General features: G+C 38.7%; 1 protein-coding gene across 2 annotated transcripts in view; it reads left to right on the top strand.

The window, feature by feature from the left end:
- The window catches only part of CNTNAP5 (contactin associated protein family member 5), a 956089-nt gene that overhangs the window by 521063 nt on the left and 411877 nt on the right, over positions 1-23149 (top strand). For both annotated transcript variants that reach the window (XM_060177957.1, XM_060177958.1), the window contains exons 8-9: positions 2089-2353; positions 20235-20384. In XM_060177957.1, coding sequence (XP_060033940.1) covers positions 2089-2353; positions 20235-20384 — 415 coding nt within the window. The remainder of the gene's footprint in view (positions 1-2088; positions 2354-20234; positions 20385-23149) is intronic.

Below are 23149 nucleotides of genomic sequence, written 5' to 3'. Positions count from 1 at the left end.
TGCATCTGATGAAGTGCACAAATTACATTGTTACAAGGATTAAGATTCAATCTCCAAGTCCCCACCAGTAGGGGGCAAGCTTCAGAGCGGTCAAGCAGTGCTGCAAGTATCATTTTCTCTCTCCCTTTCTAACTCACAGAAATTTCTCTCTGTTTCTATCCCAAATTAATTAATTAATTAACTAAAATGAAAGACAACACTCTCATAAAACAACATGTCTGAAAAGTAGGGGTGTATTTCCAGACTACAAGGTTTGGGACGTCAGATGATTAATCTGCTCTGGAACTGGGAGTTATGCTAGGTTTCAGATCTAATCTGAGACAAGGGACCTGCTTCACTCTGGCAGCCAGTCAGTCTCAGGCAGTTCCCTTTCAGAAACCTTTTATCTGTTTTGGAGAAGAGTGCCGCTTATGAGAATGACAAGAAAAGACTGAGCCATAGCGCCACGTGCAGACAGCCCTCCATTGGTTTTGAAGAAAGCTACAAGGACCATGATGTGATATGTCTACAGCTATTTAGATGAGAAGTTTGTTTTTCTGATACTTGAATACACTCACTTTATTGTTGAGGAGGTTAGCTTATATCAGAAAGATAGAGGTGGGAAGAGTAGAAAATAGAATGACCTTGGCTATGGGTTTGAAATAAAAACCCAAATGGCATTCATGTAATAATACCTCCTCATAATTTATAAAGTACTTCAGCTTGGCCTCTTATTTATCTAGTAGAAGTGATTTCATATTCTAGAATCATAATGATGATATAGTAGACAGGAACAGTGAATTAAGTACATGACTAAGTCAAGGACATATAAACCTTTCTTTAACTTTCTATAGCTTTGTAATATAGACACTTGGTAGTCATTCTCAAATAAACTTGATCTCCTCCTCTTGCCTACATAAATAATAATCTATTTCCTTTTCTTTCAGGATAGAGTCTATTCACTCCAAGTAATCCTTTTCCTCAGTTCTTTTTTCAGTTCTTTCAACTGCCCCTCATTCCCGTGCTGCTGAAAATGCTTCTAATTTATTAAACTTTTGGCCAATGTTGCTTTAATGCTCCCAGTTTAAACTAGTGGTTGTAGCAAGCCTAAAAGTGTTACATATACCTTTATCATTTTCCTAACACTACCTTTGTGATCTCTGTCCCTCCTTGTTCCTTTTAATTTTTGAAAAGGGATTTGGAATGCCGTATGGATGTCACACTATTAATTTTTCTAACCTTAAAACATACTGTGACTTTTTTTTTTGAAATGACTAGACAAGTCACTTTCTTTTTTTTGCCTCCTGGATTATCGATTAGGCTTTGTGCCAGCACTAGGAATCCAACACTCCCAGTTGCTACTTTTTCCATCTTATTTTATTTTATATATTTTTAATAGGACAGAGATAAATTGAAGGGAAGGGGGAGACATATAGGGAAAGAGAAAAACACCTGCAGACTTGCTTAATTGCCTGTGGTGTGTTCCACTCTACAGGTGGGGAGTGAGGGCTCGAACCCAGGTATAGTGCATAGTACTATGTGGACTTAACCGGGTGTATTATCTCCCTGTCCTGACAAGTCACATTTATTCCTTTCCTTTCCTACTTCTCTCCATGAATGTATTAACTCTAAAAAAAACATTTGTTTTTGTTCATTTTTTTTTAACTATTTCTTCTACCAGGTTTTCATGTGTTCATCTTTTATTTTAGTATGATCCATATGGAATAGTTTTTTATGTTAATCTCTTATCCTAATACTTAAACATAGGTAGGTGATTTGCAGATCATAGGATACAATGATGGATAGAATTATGTTTTATATCTTTGCTTCCTGAGAAGGTATTGATGCTCCTCATGCTTACAGCTCCTAAAGGACCTCTCAAGTTTCTCTGTGCCTCTAGCAGTGTGGTCCTTAAAATGGGAACCAAAAACCATATCTCCGGTGTATCTCAGCAAAACTGACATATATATGCATTTTTCCTTTAAGATATTTCAGCTGAATGTGGAATAATCCTGAAATTAAGGTCAGCTCCAAGGTAGTTGTTGATATCAGCTGTCAGACTGCAGAATAAAAATGGCTTTTATATGTTTGACTTTTATTGTTTTCCAGGGTAATGTCACTTTTTCCTGCTCTGAACCACAAATTGTTCCCATCACATTTATCAACTCCAGCAGCAGTTATTTGCTGCTGCCTGGCACCCCCCAAATTGATGGGCTCTCAGTGAGTTTCCAGTTTCGAACATGGAACAAGGATGGTCTGCTACTGTCCACAGAGCTTTCTGAGGGCTCAGGGACACTGCTGCTCAGCCTGGAGGGAGGAGCCCTGAGACTTGAGATTCAGAAGGTTACAGAACGTGCAGCTGAAATTCTCACAGGTACCTGCTGACATCTAGCTTATGTGCTTATCCAGTCAAATAATTAAAAAAAATGTTTTAGGTTCTCACCCAAACAGACAGAATTGAGCTCTCAGAGATAGGGAGTGATATCTGGTATCCCCAAGTGTGTCTTAAGTCTGAAAAGACAACCTCTTTTTTGTCTTCATTAGATAATACATGAATCAGATTGAGTTTTCTCTTCTTTGTAAGTTCCTGTACACTGGTATACTCATTTGAGAATAAGAATCTACATTCTTCTGTTATATTCCTACAGCCTGCGTAATACAGTTATAAAATGCCTTGGGTTCTCTTCAGACAGGGCATACATTATATGGAATGTTTATGATGTAAACTTATAGAAGATACTAGTTTCCACTTCAAAGAGGAGCAAGTGAAGAGTCAGTAGGCTAAACAACTTTGAAAGTCACAGGGTGATTAGTGATGGAGCTAAAGTATCAACCTGACTTTGAAGTCTGTAGCTTTATCTCTATAGCATAGTGCCACAGGACATTTCATTTTTATTTTATTGGTGACTTCATAATGATTACCAATATTATAAAATGACAGTGGTGCAATTCCATATAGTTCCCACCACAAAAGTTCCATGTCCCATCCCCTCCACTAGAAGCTTCCCTATTCTTTATTTGTTTGAGTATATGGACTAAATTTATTTATGAGTTGCAGAAGGTGGAAGGTCTGGTTTCTTCAATTGTTGCTCCACTGGACATGGATGCTGACAGGTGGATCCATACCTCCAGCTTGTTTCTATCTTTCCCTAGTGGAGTAGGGCTTAAGCTTGGTGAGATTCCAGGACATATTGGTGAAGTCATCTGTTCAAGAAAATCAGGGTGGAAACAGAGTAGCACCTACAACTTGGTGGCTGACAGGAAGGACAAATTGTTTAATAAACAGGAACCAAATGGAAGGAATAGAGTAGATGAAATTAAGGGTCTTATGGTGGGAAGAAACTAGGAAGTCTCTTTTAGGTATGTTCCAAGGGGCCCATGACTTCAGTAATTTTGCCTGAGTCTAACAGCTAACATGCAGGTGGACTAAAAATATTGTCTGGGAAGATGGTGTTAGAGTTTCAAATTGGACTAGTAAGCTGGATTAGGACAGAGAATTGCTCCCAAACATGAGCATCATGAGCAGTTAAAACCATGAAAAAGCCTCAATTCCAATAAGTGAATTAAAAGACATTGAATAGCCAGAAATAGTAGAAGGATACAAGACTGGAGGCCAGATAGACAGGTTCAAAATTCTGTGACTCTAAATATTTCATAACTTTATCTCATATGTAAATTAGAGTAGATTAGTAATCTATAACAATGTAACACTTAATCAAATTGTATTGGTTGGAAACCACATGTCTCCGTTATGATGGTTCAGCAATCAGGTACCTTAGTGAGATACTTCTGGTTCAAGATCTCATAGAAGGGTTTACTGAAATCACTGACAAGGGCTAAAACAGCTGACGTTCAATTGAGGACAGATTTACTTATATCTACTGGCAGACCTTATTCATACATATCCCCATCATACCTCCAGAAGGCTGCCTCATGAAATAGCAGCCCTAGAATGAGTGATCTGAGAATGAAAATAAGCTAGAATACCCAAGACAAAAGCCACAGTGTTTTAATAACCTAATAGTGTTAGTGTGACCCCCATGACATTTTCTGCCATTTCTTCAGTCAAAGCAAGTGAAGGGAATTGTACAGTAGTGTGGAGACTAGTAACCACAAATCATTAGGGATCATCTTAGAGTCTACCTTTAACACAAGATTTAAAAAAAAGGAAATTCCTGCATCACAAGAATGTGATGGTGATTAAAGGAGACAGTTTATCTAGAATTTGTAGTGTGGTATTGAGCTACTTAGTAAATTTATTTGTCCTATTCTGAATGAAGACAGATAGAGACATTGCTCACTTAGTTGAGTTATAAAAGCAGGCTGAATATGTTCAGACACGGGTCTTTTACAGAATTTATAAGATTCCCAGAAATGGTGGAGTGTTAATCATTTAGAAACATTATAATTTTCATGTTCAGAGTTGCAAAAGTTAAACCTCAATACTACTTATTCGAAGAAGAAAAAAATGCAAGTTGGCACTGGACTGTTTCTCTCATTGGCAAGAAGGAGCAGATAGACTTGAAGGCCTTGGGTAAAAAATGTAGTTTTAATAGATTACAGTTCCTGGGTGGCATTTGGCTCCAAAGCATCCAGGTACCACCTGTGTTATTAAGCACAGACCAGTTCATTAAAGTGCATTTGTGACTGAGAGAAACTGGTCAAAACTGACATGTAATCCAGCTACAGAAGGAGGAAAAAAAAAAAAAAACACCAAACATCAGTTATTTCAGACTTGTCTCTCAAAAAGCTAGGCAAGAAATGAGTGTCAGAACATTACAGCTTGATCTTTCCCCAAGAAGTCTAGAATTCTGGAAAATTTGAACTCTTCTCTTTCATTGAAATGATTTAAACTTTACAGTTAATAGATATATAGTCTTTATATTTCTGATAAACTATAAGACTATCTGTATATGCTATAAATAACATTCATTTATAAATGCTTTTTTTTAAAAAAAGAAAATACTATGTTTATTTATTTATTGGGAGGAGACATCCAGAAATTGAGAGGAATGGAGACACACACACAGAGAGAGAGAGAGAAAGAGAGAGAGAGAGAGGGAGAGAGAGGCCAACATCCCTATTTTACTACTTGCATTGCTTTCCCCTGCAGTTGGGGACCAGGGCCTGGAACACAAGACCTTGTACATTGTAACATGTGCTCTACACCAGGTGTGCCACCACCTAGCCCTTTGTTTGCCTTTTTAAAAAAATTTTGACAAGTTGATGTCTTGCACATGCAGTTTGACTATTTTTTTTTTCACTGAGATCCAGAAGGAAAGAGTGAGAGAGAGGAGAGATAACCACAACACCAGAACATCCCCCTGTTGTTAAAATTTTCGGCGGCTCTAGCCGAGCTAGCTTCCAGAGACATACTAGACGACCGGAGACATACGGCTGGGCAGGGAAGCTGTATTTCTTTATTCACGAACAACGATTCATAAACTAACCCAAACTAATCACCAAACAGAACTCTGCTGTCTCTTTGCGGCAGCTCAAGCACTCTCTCTTACTCTCGAACTCAAGAACTCTCTCTTACTCTCGAACTCTGAAACTCTGGCACTCTGCAACTCTTCAACTCTCCAACTGTGTAACTCTCTAACTCTCTCTCTGGAACTCAGGAACCCTCTAACTCTGCAACTCTGCAACTCTGGAACTCTGACACTCTCCCACTTTGGAACCCTCTCTCGGGGTTCCTAGGGGCGGGGCCAAGCAGGCCCGCGAAAACTAACTGGACTGATCTAATTCTCTCGGCGGGGGAGAACTACCCAATGTAAAGCATACAACAATTCCCCCTTTTCTTTTTAACTAAATGACTATAGTATCAAGGGTGTGGGGTGAACAGAAAAATATATCATACAGGCATTTTTTAAAAAGAAACTGGCACAAACATGGAGAAACATGTAAGCAAGTAACAAGAACCAGTGTGTTTCCAAGGGAAGGCCTGAGGGGGCCATATCTGCCTCTGTGGGCTAAACTTTATCAGCTTAAAAAAAAACATTTCTTGCCTCTGGGGGGCTACTTGCCTCGACGGGCATTTGCATGGGGACGGGGAACGGCCTAGAGTCCCAAAGGCAGCTGGCTGCAATAACCTGAACTAATCGCATGGCAATGTGTCCCCTACTCCGTGAGTTATCGCTCCGACTCATGATGTCTTATTTGCTGACAAATAAAGTAGTTTTAAAGGGATGCATACACTATAGTTTAATATTATTTGAAGTGTTATGAATTACTAAGAAAATTGTGTAAAGTAAAATGAGACCACCTCCCCCTCCCCCCAAGAAGTAGGAAAGAATATTTTGAATTATATATATAGTACTAATCTAAAGAAAGAGTTAGCACCATTATAATCATTTTAAAAGTTATCTTATATTTTAATGTAATTTTTATCTTTATGATGGGAGAATGCTATGAAGTGGGAATAGGAAGTATAAACATTGATGTCTTTTATCATTAAATTTTGCCATCGTTTTGCTTTTCCTACTTGATCAAGGCTCAAAATGTATGTCAATTCCCCACAGAAAAGTGAGTGTAAGCAAAGAACTTGAACCAGATTTCAGCAGAGTTCTTCATAAGTACAGAATATGACTATGCCTTTATCAGCCCTCATCATCCTTTTTTTTTTCTGAAGAAGCAATTGCTTTGAAATTACATAAAGTGCCTTCTAGCCTTTTAACATAACTTTGAAGGTAGACACAGAGTCAATTGTTTTCCTTGTTATCTTCAACAAAAATCCCAACTCATAAGTCTTCTTTTGAAAATGGAGCACACACTCTTAAGAATATTCAGGGCCAATTTGTTGTCCAATGATCATCAAATTATTTCAACTCTAAAAATTGCAGATAATTTTGGAGGTTAGAAAAGGTAAACTTAATATTTTTTCATAAAATAGCATTTGTGAGTAAGATGCTTGTATGTCTAAGAAAGGTCACGTTCATGTACACGACTGTGAGTGGCATCTGCAGAAGGAAGAGCCAGAGATTTAAATCTGAGTTAATTTTTTAAATTATCTTTAATTATTTATTGGATAGAGACAGCCAGAAATCGAGAAGAAAGGGAGAGATAGAGAGGAAGAGAAACAGAGAGACACCTGCTGCCTTGCTTCACCACTCTTGAAGCTTTCCCCCTGCAGGTGGGGTCTGGGGCTTGCACCTGGGTCCTTGCACACTGTAACTTACACTCAACCAGGTGTGCCACCACCCAGCCTCAGTCTGAGTTAATTTTTCATAATCCCCTCTAGGTCTTATCATAATAGAATGTGTGTGTGTGTGTGTGTGTGTGTGTTTGTGCGTGTCTGTCTGTGTGTGTGCGTTGTTAAGAGTGATTATAATCCTGGAGATATATCATAAGGAACCAAACACACCCATCCAAATATATATATTTGTGTATACCTATGTTCATAGCAGCAAAATTTGTAATAGCCAAAACCTGGAAGCAACCCTGGTGTCCAACAACAGATAAGTGGCTGAGCAAGTTGTGGTACACAATGGAACACTACTCAGCTATTAAAAATGGTGATTTCACCTTCTTCACCCCATCTTGGATGGAGCTTGAAGGAGTCATGTGAAGTGAGCTCAACCAGAAAGAGAAGAATGAATATGGGATGATCTCACTCATAGGCAGAAGTTAAAAAACAAGATCAGAAGGGAAAACACTAAGCAGAACTTGGACTAGAGCTGGTGTATTGCACCAAAGTAAAAGACTCTGGGGTGGGGGAGTGTTCAGGTCATGGAACAGGATGGCAGAGGAGGACCTAGTGGGGGGTTACATTGTTATATGGAAAACTGAGAAAAGATATGCCTGTACAAACTATTACACTTTACTGTCCACTGCAAGCCATTAATCCCCCAATAAACAAATAAAGAAATAGTGATTATCATAATATGTAAGGGCTTCAAATTGTATTAGTAAAGAAAAGTTGTAAGTCTGAATAATTCATATGAAAAGAAACCAAAACAATGTTGTGAAAAATGTCTGTCACTATAGAGCAGATATTATAGTTGGGGATGTTTATGTCTTTATGTCACTAGGAGGAGTAGGATAAGCACCAGTAAAGGCAAATAGTGGAGAGGCCTACTCTGACTTTATTTTATTTTTATTCTCATTTTCTTCAGCTTCACAGCATATTTCCCTGAAATTTTCTAAAATCCGAAAACTCAAAGTGGAACTTTTCAGCAATTGAGAGAGAAGTTGCCAGATTAAGAGATCTCAACCTTGCCTCTGGGCCACATTTAACTATTTAAAACTGGGGAAAGTGAAGCCTATACACAGGACACAATCCTGGACAATAGGAGATATAATTTTGAAAGATTCAAAGTGCATCCAGATGTGATAAATCATGTATTGACAATGTCAGTACTATTTATTCCACTCAGTGTCTAGGTACAAGCAACAGAATCCATCTTATTTCCTCAAGTGCCTTATATATTAGCTCAGTATTTTTATAGTCCTTTGCTTAGTTCTAGCTACACACACAAAATAAATTAGGAAAATAGCTTCTAAGCAAATATATGTATATGGAGAGAGAGGGGGGTGATAAAAAAAAGTGAGAGGGACTCCAACATTGAAGCTTCCTATTTAAGTGAGCTATTTCACTGGCCACCTTTTACAGGTTATTTTTCTATGCTTCTCAGGAGTTTGCTGTGACTGAATTGTTCTTTCTTGGGATGATGAGATTTGGCACCTGTGGTGACGCACCAGGCTGAGTGCACTTTACAATGTGCAAGGGCCCAGGTTCAAGCCCTGGTTCCCCTCCTGCAAGGAAAACACTTTTTGAGTGGAGAAGCAGTGTTGCAGGTGTCTCTCTGTCTCACCTCCTCTCTTTCACCCCTTCTCTCTTGATTTCTGGCTGTTTCTATCCAATAAATAAATAAACATAATTTTAAAAGTTTGTGTGTGTGGGAGAACAATTTTATTTAAAAAGAGAAAGATGATGATGAGATTCTAAAAAGAGACATTTATTGTGTCTTTATTTGAAAATTATTCAACATTGTCTATAAATTTTTAATGTTTGTTCTCTTTTGTTTTCCTTGTTTTATTGTTGTTACTGATGTCATTGTTGTTGGATAAGACAGAGAGAAATCATGAGGGGAAGGGAAGACAGGGAGAGAGAAAGGTAGACACCTGCAGACCTGCTTCACCACTTGTGAAGCGACTCCCCTGCAGGTGAGGAGCCAGGGGCTCGAACTGGGATTCTTATGCTGGTCCTTGAGCAGGTCCTTGCACTTCTCGCCATGTGCACTTAACCCATTGTGCTAAAACCTGACTCCCTGTCTATAAATTTTTAAAAGTTGTCCCCGAGTTTAAGTCAGCACTATCCCACTTACTTGTCTTTAAGTGTTTTATCACAACTAGTATCTTCTAAAAAAAAAAAATCTTTAAAAAGTAGATCATATTTTTTGTTACTCAGCTTTTCAGTACTTCTCCTTTGTATTACTCTAAATTACCTCTATGTGCATTTTCTTGCCCTCCTAATGCCATACTGAAATATCATGGAATTGAAACTTTAAAATAAGCCTATTTTCTCATAGGTCTTGAGCCCAGAAGTTAAAGCTTTAGGTGTTTGTAGTACTTACTGTTGTCTTCTGAGAGTTACTTCATTACTTTCTTTCTTCTTTTTTTTTTCTTTTTGCCTCCAGGGTTATCTTTGGGGCTCAATGCTTGCACTAGGAATCCACTGCTCCTGGAGGCCATTTTTCCCCATTCTATTTAATAGAACAGAAAGAAATTGAGAGAGGAGGGAGAGATAGAAAGGGGGAGAGAAAGAAAGACAGACACCTGCAGACCTGCTTACCCCTCTTGTAGCAACTTACCTGCAGGTGGGGAACTAGGGGGCTTGAACCTGGATTCTTATGCAGATCCTTTTGTGTATTGTGTGCACCACTACTTGGCCCTACTTTTTATTTCCTTCCTTCCTTCCTTCCTTCCTTCCTTCCTTCCTTCCTTCCTTCCTTCCTTCCTTCCTTCCTTCTTTCCTTCCTTCCTTCCTTCCTTCCTTTCTTTTTTTCTTTATTCAGTAGAACAGAGCGAAATTGAGAGGGATGTGAGAGATAGAGGAGAAAGAATGAAAGACACCTGCAGATCTGCTTCACCAATTGTGAAGCTTCTCCCCTATGTGTGTGTGGGGTGGGGAGGTGGGGAGTGTCGAACCTGGATCCTTGCTGATTAGTACTATGTGCACTTAACCTGATGTGCTAGCACCACCTACCCCCCTCCCCAAGAGTTACTTTCTTGACTTACAGATGACTATACTTTCCCTGTGTCTTCTTATAGTCTTGATTTTCTGCTTGTCTCTTCTTCTTCTCCTTCTTCTTCTCCTTCTACTCCTTCTCCTTCTCCTTCTCCTTCTCCTTCTCCTTCTCCTTCTCCTTCTCCTTCTCCTTCTCCTTCTTCTTCTTCTTCTTCTTCTTCTTCTTCTTCTTCTTCTTCTTCTTCTTCTTCTTCTTCTTCTTCTAGCATTTGCCCTTCTTCTGTAGCCAGTCAACAGCGTCAGGTTGAGCCTGATGTAAAGTTTCAAGACCTCCTTTGAATCTGGAGAGGTGGCAGTCGTTGACTATGTGGGTCATAGTCTGTCTGTAGCTGCAGGGGCAGTTCGGGTCTCTGTCCTATAAGGACACTAGTTAAATTCATAAATGGATCACTTGCATAATCTCATTTTACCTTCACTGCCTCATAGTCAGTGGTACTATCTATAATATGGACACATTTTCAGGTCCTGTGGGTCAGTACTACAGTGGCTGAATCAGAAAGCATAGTTCAACACATATCAATGTATATTTATCATAGACCTGTATAATTTGATACTCATTACCCTTCTTAGAAAGGGTAATGAAAGGTGAGGTAATGAAAGGTGAGGACCTATAAAAACACTTGCGCAGGGTGAGTTTCCCAAGCTGTAGTATCAGCATCTTGCTTCTACTGGGTACTTGCTCATAATAAGTACTTAAGAACTGTTTGTTATGTATGAGCAGCTGTCTGAATGAGTGAACTAGTTGACTTGACTTTCAGAACATTTCTGAAGGATATTGTTTCTGCAGTAAGAGCCAATAGTGATTCTGAACTAATATTCATGATGCGGCCATTATGGGCTGTAGGATGTGTCAAATGCAGGACTAAGATTTACTTCATGTGAGCACTGATTAGATAAAGGCCAGTGGAGCTCCCAGAAGTGGAAAGATGGCTGGGAGAGGGGCAGCATACGGGATGGAAGTGCTCACTCTGATAAATACTTGTGACCAGATGGTTTTAGGCTGCAGCCCTGCAATTAACAGAGTTGATCCCTCAAATATCACCCCTTTCATTTAAGCCATTTGTTTGTAGCCTCCATCTGCACATCAAGTAAACATGATGACTACATGAACTTCATCCTCTGCTTCAATTAAGTTGTCATTAATGGCTCTGTGTTTTAGCTAAGATAATGTTGATGAAAAATCACATTAGCAAGTGCAAATAAATGAATAGCCAGGAGAACATAACTGTCACAACAAGCTGTCTGGCTGAGCACAGAGTTCGAGATTCAGAAGACAAGCATATGATGAGGCATTCTGTTTTACAGAAAACTGTGAAATATAATTGCCTGAACTTGGAGAAGTCAAGGAAAGGTTGGGGATGTTTACAATAACAGTCTTCTCTTAAGCATCCACAGATTGGGGGGGGGGGTATGTGATGGAAACATTTTAGTCAATAATTCACCTTTTTGTTTTCAACATTAAATCAAAAGAGAAACTAGGGAAACTAGATTTTATTATGATAGCAAAATAATATAGTAGTCAAATCTGCTATCATTTCTTTTGCTCTTTTGTATTTTCAACTTTAATAGTTATTTGTTATAATTTGCCTTGGTTCTATTTAGTTTAGACAGTTCTTGTAGTGTCTGTCCTGACTAATATTATACTCACACTGGAGCATGGAGGCACTGCTCTTAACAGCTCCCTCTTTCTCTTACACACACACACATACACACACGCGCACACACACATGCACACACACACATACATTCTTGGAAGTGACAATGAAAATGCATTTATGCTAAACAATTTTGGAGGGCACTGTAAAGAGGTAGTAGGATGAATGAGATGGAGAGACTTCCCAGTGTAAGTACATGACACTCTCTTGATGGTTGAATAAAATTTGTCTAAAGAGGGAAGAAAAGCAAAGGAGATCCCATCAAAAGAAAGACATGAGAAGAGATCCAGAAGCCTAAGACTCCAGTGGGGGCTGAGGATGCTTGGATTATAGTGGACAAATGGTAACAAACAAGAGGAGGTAGCTTTTTGAGCATGGAAGTCAGAGTTCATCTGTATCCTGAACTTGCTATAGAGAGATTTGTCTCTGGAGTGAAACTTTATTATGTATCATGCAAATTGTCTGATGTAAGCTTTCAAGTCTGTATCAAGGAAACAGCTATTCACAATCGACCTTAAACTTTTTTTTCCTGTATGATTATTGCAAATAGTAAGCTCAAATACATATATTGTTTTTCTTATATACTGATCAAGGGTTTTCAAGATGCAGGTTAAATGAAGGTATGATCCAGGCTTTCACAATTAGGAGAGGTTTAACCTGTGATTTATGACCTGTGTGCCAGAAGCAGCTCTGCTGATGATACTTGGTAGCAAAGAAGAGCTAGTTAGTTTGATTCTTAATCAATCAATGTGCACTTGGAGAGGGCAGACTGTTGCCCTGCTGGTGCTGAGGTGGGGACCAAAGCAGGGCTTGGAAGCTGACCCCAAGGAACTTGTAATCACACTGGGGAGATGAGACTTACAGGGATGCATTGTTAATGAACAGTGCAAGGCAGTAAAAAATATGAACTAATAAATATATCAGATAGCCAGTGTTAGATGAATTTGGAAGGAGAAATCACTATATACTTATCTAGTCAAGGAAATTCAGTTTCATTCATTTCCTGGTATATTATCTTGCTAATTTAATCATTCATTGTTTATGCCTCATACTACTATTAGGTGAGTATGATAGTGAAAAGTAAAATATGTATATATTTCCTGTCTTTACAGTTTAAGAGAAGAAGCAGCTCAACACAAATTAAACAGTGAAGAATAAGGCTATGGATTTAACAAGTGAGGGGATTGGCAGGACAACATAAAGTGAAATAGAGGCTGGGAGTAGAGGCATCAATTAGTTAATGAATACACTAGCCTAGCCCTATGTAGGGCTATTGTGAACCAACATTAAGAGGACAATGCATTCTTGGTTACAGAAGTCACAGACTGACAAACAGAAATTTCCATCTCTGAACTTCATGACACATTGGGAGGATATTTTCTGTGAAATCTACTCTAACTTTTATTGTTCTTTAGATAGTAAAATTTAGGTAAATGTCCTGTGTCATTAAAAAAAAAAAGGCTGAGGGCTAGGAACTGGAGGACATCACAGAAGTTTCCAGGTGCAATGATAAGAGATCGAATAGAATTTGATAAGTTGTAAAAACTCTATAAACCAAATCTACTGAATACCGGAGGGTTAATAGAATTTGAAAGTTGATGGACAAATGATATCCAGGTAGAACAGACACCTGAATGTAAGTTGGAGCATAATGCTATCAGTAATGGTAATACACTCATTTACAATGTACTTGAGATTTCAATAATGCTTTATTAAAACATGTGTGTATGTTGCGCATTTGTTTTCTCAAAAGATGAAACGACCATTAAACTGTTAAGGTGTATATAACAAGATAGGTAGAAGTAACTGAAATGGTTTTTTGTGGGCAAATATAAAACCTAGAAACTTCCATGTCAAGGTGGGCAGTTCAGGTTCTCTATTACAGATGAGAAAGCAGGTTTAGAAAGATTAAGAAGTATGTCTAAATCCCTATAAATTATAAGTGACAGGGCCTTAATCAAAGGGTAACAGGTGAATAAAAGCTTCAGGGAAACTTATAACGAGTTATTTCCAGGGTTGGGAATTGAATCTTAGTAACTCTGCTCTCTGAGACTTTATGGGAATCTGTAGTAGTAAATAATTAGGTATTCTAGAAAACCTATTCGATTTCAAAGGTGTTGTTTTAAAGTAATCAAGAGACACACTTATATAAGAAAGATGTCAATCTGAAGACCTATTAGGAGTTTGATGATGAGAGAGAGAAAATTACTAGACCTGCAACCTTAAAATTATTCCATTAAGCTTGACAAAAGGAGATACCCTCCTCCCATTCTACCAACTATTTTTTCCCCTTGGTTTATGGGGGGGGGCAATTAATGGTTTACAGTGGATACAGTTTTTTTACATGTGTAAAATTTAGAACTTTTCTGTTCTTTTTTTTTTTTTTTCTTTTCCAGAGCCCTGGTTAGCTTTGGCTTATGGTGGAATGGAAGACTGAACCTGGGATTTTAGAGCCTCAGACATGAGAGTATCTTTGCATAATCATTATGCTCTCTCCCCACCCAAATTTCTCACTTTTATGCAAGACACTCACCACCCCCAGCCTTAAGTTCTCAGTCCTCCACCAAAAAAAAAAAAAAAAAAAAAAAGTCAGGTGGTAATGCAGCAGGTTAAGTGCACATTATTCAGTAAAACATACAATAGACATAAGCATGTGACTCAAGTCTGGTCACAGAATATGTATTCTGTGACTTTTTTGTCTTAGAATATACTACCTTAGTCAGCTTTTGGTTTGGGAGTTGGGTGGTAGCGCAGCAGGTTAAGAACAGGTGGCTCAAAGCACAAGGACCTGCGTAAGGATCCTGGTTCCAGCCCCTGGCTCTCCACCTGCAGAGGAATCACTTCACAGGCAATGAAGCAGGTCTGCAGATGTCTCTCTCTCCCCCTCTTTGTATTCCTCTCTTCTTCTCTCCATTTCTCTCTGTCCTATTCAACAATGATGACATCAATAACAACAACAATAAGAACTACAACAATAAAACAACACGGGCAACAAAAGGGAATAAATAAATTTTTAAAAGACCACTTTTCAGAGCTATTTATCTCAGGAAATTTATTTATTTATTTTTACCAGAGCACTGCTAAGTTCTGGCTTATAGTGGTGTGCGGGATTGAACCTGAGAAATTGGAGCCTCAGGCAGGAAAGTCTCTGCATAACCATTATGCTATTTCCCCAACCTGGAAATTTATTTATTTATTGTTATTATTGTTATCATTATTGTCATTATTATTAGTGGTGTTGGTGAAGCATTCTGTTAGATTTTGTGAATAAGCAATAGCTCTTAAAGCAGTACCTTTAAAAGAGTGTTCTTAAAAGCTAAACTGTGAAGAAGTTCTAGTTATGTCATTTTAGATCCAGTAACAGAATGAAATGGAAAGACATGCCCAGAAAAAAAAATTAGAGAAGAATATTCCATTTTGCTTACCTTAGAAATCTATTCCCATGCCAACTCCTTTACAGAGGTCTTATTTTCCTTTCCTATCCTCTTATTTTTTTTCCTCTTGTGAGACCTCCTATGTATTAGTTTTCAATCTAGGAAGCACAATTAAATCTCAGGGGATCTTTGAAACTCAAAAAGCCTGAGGCCACCCCCACCCCCACCCCCAAAAAAAGAAAATAAGTCCTAATTAATCTGGTGTGGGACCTGGAACCTATCCTTTCAAAAGATCCCAGGTGATCCCTCTGTGTGGACAACAACAATAACTGTTGTCACAGTAATTCCCTTCTAAATAGCTAAGATTTCACATAGGCTCCCCCCTGAGGGAACTAAGGGTCATGTAGGAGAAGATGAGATGAAATCAGAAGTAAAAATATATCAAAACCAATCAAATAAATACATAATAGAGATCGAGTATACTTGAAGTGATAACTTTATTATTATTATTTCTCTCTCTCTCTCTCTCTCTCTCTCTCTATATATATATATATATATATATATATATATATATTTAAGCAAACAGAAACATGGATGGTGATCTGGGCAGGATCTCAGTCCACAATCAAATTAATATAATCACATGACCACATCAGTCAGATTAAGAAAACCTCTGACTTCAAGCCAGTTTCTTGTGTAAAAACACTAGAAGGTGCACTGTAATTGGATGGAGTAACCTCTGTGTCTGCTTTCTTGCCAAGGGCATCCCTAATTCAGGTCCTGTTAAATCCTGTTTGCTAAACTAGTTACCAATTGCCTTTCAGTCCAGTTTGTCTGCAAAAGCAGTTTTACATGGTATGCAGATGTATTTAAATTTGCATGCAAATGAGGTAACACTGAAGACCTATTGTTCTTCCTGTCCCCACACACCCCTGACAGAAATCAAATGTTCAGCATGAGGAAACACCTGTAGAGCTCCTATCTCATTAGCCAAGTCCCTGTTGCTAGAACCAAGAACCTGGTCGTTGGGAAAAAGCAGGGCCATCAGGCTCAGTACCCTCTAGGTGCTCCTCTCCACATCTCCAGATGCTCACAGCTGCAATGAGGAATGACTGTGAGGAAGCTGGCTGAAACCCAGGAGAGTCCAGTGCATCTGGCCTCTGCAAAGCAGGTAGGGCATGGTGCACAGTACAATGCTGTTGGGTCCTCTGCCTGGCCCTGAGTTTCTTCCTGGGCATCTTCTTCAGCCTTTAGAGGACTTAGGGAGCACCCATACCTGAAGAGCTGTTCTGAGAATCCTAGAAGCATCTGTTCTGATTTTTTTCCCAGCTGGTTTTCAAGAACTGCTACATGGCCTGATCTCCTTCAGCTGCAGAAATAGTTCTTATTCCATCCTTTAGTTTCCATTTACACTTGCTTCTTCTTCTTCTAGTGTTTGCCATTTACACTTGCTACTTTGGCTGAAATGCTCAAAGTCCTATTGCCTGGGGCAGATGTATACAATAGGCCCATCAAATCAGTTTCCAGTGACCTCCTCTTAACCCTCAGCATCTACCATCAGAATCTTTGAATATGCAAATAAATCCTGCCAGCCAGGTCTTTCAATTAAGACCTCTCTTGAAACCCAAATTCTAATGATATTCATTCCTGGCTGTTCTTGAAATTAACCCAGGGAAATTTAAGAAATGCAAATACCAAGGGACCCATCCCCAGGATTCTCCAGAATCCTTTTTAAAAGACTATTTAAAGCCCCTCCAGAGCCAGGTATGTGAAATTCCTAGAACCTCTGGTTCCTGGGGATTGGATTTTCTTCCCATCTGACTCCACCAGTACTCTCTCTGACTTCTTTTCTCAGACCTTTTCTCCTCCTTCTCCTTCTCCTTCTTCTTCTTCCTTCTTCTTCTTCCTCTTCCTCTTCTTCTTCTTGTTCTCCTTCTCCTCCTCCTCTTCCTCTTCCTCCTCCTCCTTCTTCTGTCTCTGTCTCTCTGTCTCTCTTTCTTCCTTCTCACAAGCTGTCTTCTGGGACTCTTTTTTTTTTTTTTTCAAAACTTAACCTACACAGTCACTGAAACATTCTCCTGTCTTGAAATTAGCCAGGTTTTCTTTTCTGTGAAACATTCCCCTCTCTTGGAATTAGCCAGGTTTTCTTTTCTGCCTGGATATTACTGCTGCACCCAGATTGCAAGTGCTGTCTGTATGTATCTCTCTGTCCTACTAGACTGAGTTCATTAGACAAGATTCTAATTGTCTTTGCAGATGTCTTCTACATTTAACTATGGACAAGCTCAGGACAGGAACTCTGTGATCTTCAAAATTACACACCCAAATCAGGGAAACATTTTACATTTGCTGCTCTGCATATAGTATTTTATTTGTGTACATATTTTTTTTAGTTATTGGGGTTGGGTGGTGGCACACTTGGTTGAGTGTCCTGGGTTCTAGACCCCATCCCTTACCTGCAGGGAAAAGCTTTGCAATTGGTGAAGCAGTGTTGTGTTTCTTTGTCTCTTTCCCTCTCTGCCACTGTCTTCCTTGATTTCTGGCTGCTTTTATCCAGTAAATAAATAAAAGTAATATAAAAAAAAAGCTTAAAAAATTATTTACCAAGAGTTGGGTGGTAGTGCAGCAGGTTAAGTACATGTAGTATGAAGTGCAAGGACCCTTGTAAGGATCCTGGTTTGAGCCCCCGGCTCCCCACCTGCAGGGACGTCACTTCACAGGTGATGAAGCAGGTCTGCAGGTATCTATCTTTATCTTTCCCTCTCTGTCTTCATCTCCTCTCTTCATTTCTCTCTGTCCTATCCAACAATGATGACATCAAAAACAACAATAATAACTACAACAATAAAACAAAGGCAACAAAAGGGAAAATAAATAAATATTAAATAAAAAGAAAAAAACGTTATTTACTTACATATTGGATAGAGTCAGAGAGAAATCAAGAGGAAAAAAGGGAGAGAGAAGGAAATAGAAAGCGATACACCTGTAGTACTGCTTCACTACTTGTGAGGTTTTCTCCCTGCAGGTGTGAATCAGGAGCTTGAACCCAAATATGTGTGCTCCATCAGGTGTGCCCATGTCTGTATATTTTAATGGACATATTTGTTTACTTACAATACAGTCTGGAATGTACTATTGCATGCCCTAATGTATTCATTAGCTGATATAATTCTTGCAGTTATCTCTGAATGTAATCATTGTCATCACTGTGTGCAGGAAACAATGCGAGCAACAGAGGCAACTGGAAGATAGACGATTAATAGGAAGTAGAGTACAATAAATCAGTATTGAGGAAAAAATGGACGGCTGCATACTCTTCTCATAGACTAGTCTTTTGTTACTGGACTGATTAATGTGACAGTATTTCCTTCAGTAAGAAGTGTGTCCTGACAGAGACTTAAAGCAGGGAACTTCCTGAGGGAACATCCTCAGTAAGATAAGTAGGCAATATAATGTTCATCAAAAACATCAGAGATAACAGACAAATAAAGAATTCAGCATTTAATAAACACCTACTAGGTCTCCAGTTACTTTCAGAATATTTCTCCCTGATATTAATTATCCCTTTAATAGGGGCCAGTGTTGGCTGCATACCTGGCTGAGTGCACATGTTACAAAGCACAAAGTCCTGGGTTTGAGCCCCCATCCCCACCAGCAGGGGGAAAGCTTTTTGAAGGGTGAAGCAGTGTTGCAGGTGTCTCTCTGTCTTTCTCCCTATCTATACCCTTTCCTCCTCGATTTCTTTTGTCTCTATCCATTAAATAAAGATAATAAAGATATTTAAATAATTTCTAAAATAAATCACCCCTCCAATAATAACAGAGAGTATGTCTCGTGGCAGTTAGAGGTGACCAGACCAGAGTTCAGCTTACCTAGCATCATACAATGAGTTCATGAAAAAAGCTTCAAGTCAAAAATAAGTCTGTTGTCTCTCTTTTTAAAAAAAATCAAAAATAATAATAATTAATTAATTTTGGGTAGAGATAGAAATTGACAGGAATATGGATGGAAGTGTGTGGGAGACAGAGAGAGACAGAGACAGTGAAATAAAGAGATTTGTAGTACTGCTTCACCGATTATGGAGCATCTCCCCTGAAGGTGAGGGGGCAGGGGGCTTGAACCCAGTGTTCTGCACATTGTAATATGTATGCTCTACCAAATCTGTCATCTCTCACAGAGGAAACTGCTTCTGCCTAGCACTTCAGTGGTGCTAGCTTTCTTTCTTTATCCCTTTCTTTTTATCATTAGTTTACTAAAAATTAAAAAAAAAAAAAACAAGCACATAGTATATAGAGAACAGTTTAAATTTATGAGCCATACAACTCAGAGCTAAGACCATCTGGAACCTTTCCTCTAGGCTTTTATTTTATTTTATTTTTAATATTTATTTATTTATCCCCTTTTGTTGCCCTTGTTGTTTTATTGTTGTAGTCATTATTGTTGTTATTGGATAGGACACAGAAATGGAGAGAGGAGAGGAAAAGAGAGGGGGAGAGAAAGACACCTGCAGACCTGCTTCACTGCTTGTGAAGCGACTTCCCTGCAAGTGGGGAGCTAGAGGCTTTTCACCACATGTGCTTAGCCTGCTGCGCTACCACCGGAATCCCTCCTCTAGGCTTTTACTTGGCACTTAACACATCAGTTGACCCATCAGTGGATTGCATTCCTTTGCCTGTAATACACATGCAGGTTTTTCTTTTGCCTTTTTATTTCCAAGCTTATTAAATCAGTAGTTGTTCACCCATGTTTTAAAGATGTAAAAGCAGCAAAGCCAGAGAAACTTGAATAGTTAAATTATGAAAAGAGGCATTAGGATGACTTTTGCCAAGCAGCTGAGGTTTTGGTTTAAGCAAAGCTGAGAATGGGGAATGCTCTGAGCAAGAACATGAACTCTGACAGGCCAGGGAAATGAGCCCACTCTCCCTAAGCCTTTCCAATCAATCATCCTTAAGCTTGCCCTTCCTCTTCCTTTTGCAGGCAGCAGCTTGAATGATGGCTTGTGGCATTCAGTTAGCATCAATGCCAGAAGGAACCGCATCACTCTCACTCTGGATAACGACGCAGCCTCTCCGACTCAGGACACCACCCGAGTACAAATTTTTTCTGGAAATCGCTACTACTTTGGAGGTGAAATCCCTAGCTTTTGAGGTTGGAAATAAAAGTGGGAAGGGAAATACAGTGGATGACTATCTCTATATGAAGATTCTTTGTCATTTAGACCATATTTCTAACACACGTATATACACATGCACACACAGCACCCACCCCCAAACCTCATAATGAGAAGCAAACACTCTCACAGCTGAGCAAATATGAACTGTGTATGTCAGTACAAAAGAAAATAAATTTTGCTACAAGCTATAAACCAGTTACATAAAATGTCCAATGGAGACTTTGTTGTAGCCATGCCAAACTCTAATCAACTTTGAAAGGGAAACTCAGCTGAAATCTTAAAGAATGTGTACCAACAGTCAGTCGGCAATAGCCACAAGCAAAACATCCCATAGGAAGACACAAACAGCATACTCAGCCACCTCAGCCACTGCTCTCCCATTGGCTGCCTTACCCTCCTCCAGTTGTCATCATTAGGGCCTTTCAGCTCAACAGTGTAGTTAGGATGTCAAAAGTGGGAAAAGTACACAAGAACATGGAGCTCAACCTAGAGCAGTCAGTACTGATCCTGACCTCTCAGTGTGAGGTGAGCCCTGGAAACTCTCTTTCCAACGACAAACTAATTAAGGTAGAAAACATACAATTAAGCATTTACTGCATATATTTTTTTCCGGCTATTTCTTCATTTAAAATATTAGTACCTATTAATACACACTTTCCCCTTTTTTGCTACTTGAGTTACCACTTGGACTCCCTGCATGCACTACCCCACCATTCCAAGGGGCCTTTTTTTCTTTCTGTTTTGATAAAGAGTGAGGGAGGGAGAGCTAGAGAAAGAGAGATACCTACAGTACCTCTCAATGGCTCATAAAGCTTCCCCTCTGCAGATGAGGACCAAGAACTTGAAACCAGTATTTTCCACATGGTAAAGGTGTGCCACCACCCGCCCCAGCACCTAGTTCCATAATCGTGTGTGTGTGTGTGTGTGTGTGTGTATTAAAAACAATATCTCAATGGTAATATGTTTCAGTAGCTTGTTTTGACTCTTAAACTTCCTAATCTTGACTAAAGGAAAACAAAGGAGATGTACAATGAATTCAGTGATAAGGTTTCAATGAATAGTAGGATGGTTCTCACATAGCAAGAATGGACAAATGATTTCAGATTTTATATATATAGGTAGGCATAGATGTCCTATCCTTGGCAATGATTAGATTGTCAATTATTTTTCTAGTGAGAAAATCTGTGTTAGAGCACAAAATAAAATGTCTTAGTTCACAAAACACTTGTTTTATATCAGTAATATATGGTTGGCTTTAAAATTCCAAAAAATAATTTACAGAGATGGTATGTGTATTTTTGTTTTATTCACGCAATAATTTTATGAGATAAATAAAATTAGCTCTACTTCACAGATAATAAGACTGATATTTGAGGGTAGGAGAGATACCATAGTGGTTATTCAAAGAGACTCTCATGACTGAAACTTTGAAGTCCCAGGTTCAATTCCACATAGTACTGTAAGCCTGAGCTACGCTGAGCTGAGCTGAGTGGTGCTCTGGGAAAAGTAAACAAAACAAACAAAGAAAAAACTGATGTTGTTTAGTGAGAAGAAATAATTTGTGTGAGTTGAGAATAAGGAGTCACTTCCAGATCTTTATTATTCATGATCCACTAGTTATTTACTATCAAATATAGTAGACAGACTGAGAAGAATTTCAGAGGCCTTAAAGCTTTATCTCACAGACTGTAATTTTGCATAAAATGAAATATATTATCAACAGTGAGAGAAAAGCAAGCGTATAGTATTTCTGGAAAAATCTATGCTGAATTATCACAGTATATAAGCATTGAGATGTCTCAAAGGTATAATAATTCCCCCTCCCCCAGTTGAAAATAAAAAAAAAAAAATTGTTACCAGAATTGAGCCTCAGGGAGTGGTGCCAGACTTAGGTGAAGATTTACCTGCTATTTGAACAGTGTTTAAACAAATGCCCCACACGTAACCTGTAAACTTCAGGAAGGTGAAAAATGTGTTTGAGTAATAATAGTAGACTTACATAAATTCTCTCTACAGTTTCAATTAGAAGTTGTAGCATCTCTCTCATTTTATAGTTTGCCTATAAGCTGTTAACCAGCTGCCGGGCTCTAGCCCAGCAGTGACTGTCTATTAGAGATGGCTGAAATAATTCCCTATTATTTATGGGTTATTGCCATGCTTTTCAAGCTTGCATCCCCATATGCTCCAAACCTATTAAACGTATCCAGATGAACTCTGTAAAGAGCCAAAGCACTCATGCACCTCTGTTGCTCCCTACCTATCTTAATGAGTAGATGATCCCTAGTTACAAGCCATGCTAATCCTTTGCAATGTATCTTTTTTTAAGGGAACACTCTCTAAAATGGTCTGGTATTAACCTTTCACATGTACCATTACAGTCCTATGACCATGTGTTTAAACCCTTAGTTCCTTTAGCATATGGATTTGCTTTGCTCATCACTTAACGATTCCAGGTACATTCCTGTGCATGCCTCGCTCTGGAACTAAGCTGTTTAGTTCTTATAATTAAATAATCATTCTTCAGCCATCCTTACCTCGAGCACAGTTTGATTTTTTTTCTTTTGAAAGTGCAATTCAGAATTGAATTGTGCATTTAAAAGTGTTGTTTCAAGACAGACTCAAAATTCACAAACAGAATATATCATTTCCTTGGAATAAAAGACATAGACCCTGAAAACTAATGACAAATAGTTATCTCATAGAAAAAAATGAGATAAAT

This window comes from Erinaceus europaeus, chromosome 18, assembly GCF_950295315.1.
Source record: "Erinaceus europaeus chromosome 18, mEriEur2.1, whole genome shotgun sequence".
NCBI lineage: Eukaryota > Metazoa > Chordata > Mammalia > Eulipotyphla > Erinaceidae > Erinaceus > Erinaceus europaeus.
Note: the sequence above shows the minus strand (reverse complement) of the source record. Positions and strands in the feature narration are given on the sequence as shown.